This window comes from Perkinsus marinus (genome assembly GCF_000006405.1).
Source record: "Perkinsus marinus ATCC 50983 genomic scaffold scf_1104296965670, whole genome shotgun sequence".
NCBI classification, from domain to species: Eukaryota; Perkinsozoa; order Perkinsida; family Perkinsidae; genus Perkinsus; species Perkinsus marinus.
In genome coordinates, this window is record NW_003204231.1 from 1 (window position 1) to 1,597 (window position 1,597).

The 1,597-nt window shown below is 43.0% G+C and overlaps 1 protein-coding gene across 1 annotated transcript; it reads right to left on the minus strand.

The window, feature by feature from the left end:
• Nucleotides 1-312: 312 nt before the first annotated feature.
• Nucleotides 313-1,246, minus strand: Pmar_PMAR003247 (lipoate synthase, putative; the record flags this gene model as incomplete). The annotated part of the gene is made up of 6 exons (XM_002769472.1): nucleotides 313-408; nucleotides 458-576; nucleotides 623-756; nucleotides 807-933; nucleotides 983-1,144; nucleotides 1,236-1,246. Coding segments are annotated over 6 exons (649 nt in total), but the record flags the coding sequence as incomplete, so codon positions are not given.
• Between the last annotated feature and the right edge of the window lie 351 nt (nucleotides 1,247-1,597).

Sequence of the window (1,597 nt, forward strand, 5' to 3'; positions counted from 1 at the left end):
CATTTTACTAAAGTGATACTACTATTTATGATATTATTATATATCTGTTGATGGTATATATATTATCAATATACTGTATTGGTATTATAAGTTATAATTTATAACCATATAATTATATTGTAATAAGTGATATAAGTATAATACCGATATACTAATAGGGTGAATTTACTAAAATGTAGTATCACTCTTTATTAATAGTCATACAAATAAAACAGTCACTTCTCGAACGACTCTCTACGACTAATCATTAGTAGGGAGATATCCGCTGCCATTAGTGATGATGATGATGAAGTGAAAGAAATATGGTATGACACTGTACTACCTCGACGTCCTCTTCACCCAAGCCCAACATGATAGACGATTTAGTCAAAAGCTTAGGGCAATACTCTTTCGCCATTTCCAATGTACCTTACATAGGAAAGCATTGAGATGATAGCCAGAGTGGCAAGGAGCTCACGAAGACTCTGTCGATACCCAGCTCTGCGATCCCTTACAGAGGGTGTTAGTCTTTCCACAGTCTCGATGTTATGCGCGTATACATCAAGACCACTAGTCGCTACTTCCTTCACACAGAAGCTGAACCAATAACATATATATAAATATAATAATATATTAGCACCACCTGTCCCCTTTGAAATCAGGCACCAACGCCTCGACGAGCAAATCCGGCATTTTTTCTTTCAGTTTTCTCACAGTCTCGGCAATGTGCATTGATCCTTGGTCAAGTACGTCATCCCGATCAACACTGGTCAATACCTATAATACACTACGAGCCTCAGAGGACCCTCATGCTGCTAGAGTGGTACTATGTAGCTCAGCTGATTGCCGTCCTCTCCCTTCCACCTCGATATTGTCTCTGCTACAGTGGAAGGCTCACTGGCATCCAATGCTGGAGGCTTCCGACTTGTTTTCACTGCACAAAACCGGCATCCCCTAAGCACGATGTTTCCCATCATTTTACCAACTATAAGATTACACTCACCTTGTACAAGTATCCCCCATGAGCATTATAGTAGCGGTGCCTCCACTCCAGCACTCTCCAATGTTGGGGCATTTTGCCTCTTGACAAACCGTGGCTAGACCAGTAGACTTAATATTGGCCTTCAAGCTATGGTAGCGTACGAGACCATCATCCGTTAGTCCCCTGAGGAAGAACGCACGTGTATGCAAGTGAATAACTCCTGAAACGCAATTCGAGAACACTAGCGCCACGACGATGAGAAGTTGGGAGTTACGGATAAGTCATTTTGAGCCATTCTGGTTTCCTCAGTGGCCCTTTTTGGGCGTTCGTAGCATGTGTGGCTGCGACTGTGCTAGTTGCGAGTGAAGCAGAGGAGGGAGACGAGCAGAAATGACGAGTGAGATGAAGAAAGGGTTGCATTACAACACAAGAACAGGGGGGAAAATAAAACTGCGCCGAAGTAGCACGGGCAGACTTGATGGAACCTCGACACCGTTCATTACCCTGTGCAAAAGGTTATTCATGAGCAGCTGAGATTGCAATCTTCATGGACAGTGGAGGTTGGAGCAAAACTTAAAACTCCTTCGATTCAAGAGTCCTTCGATTGCACAAGAAAATGTGACGCCGTATTGATGA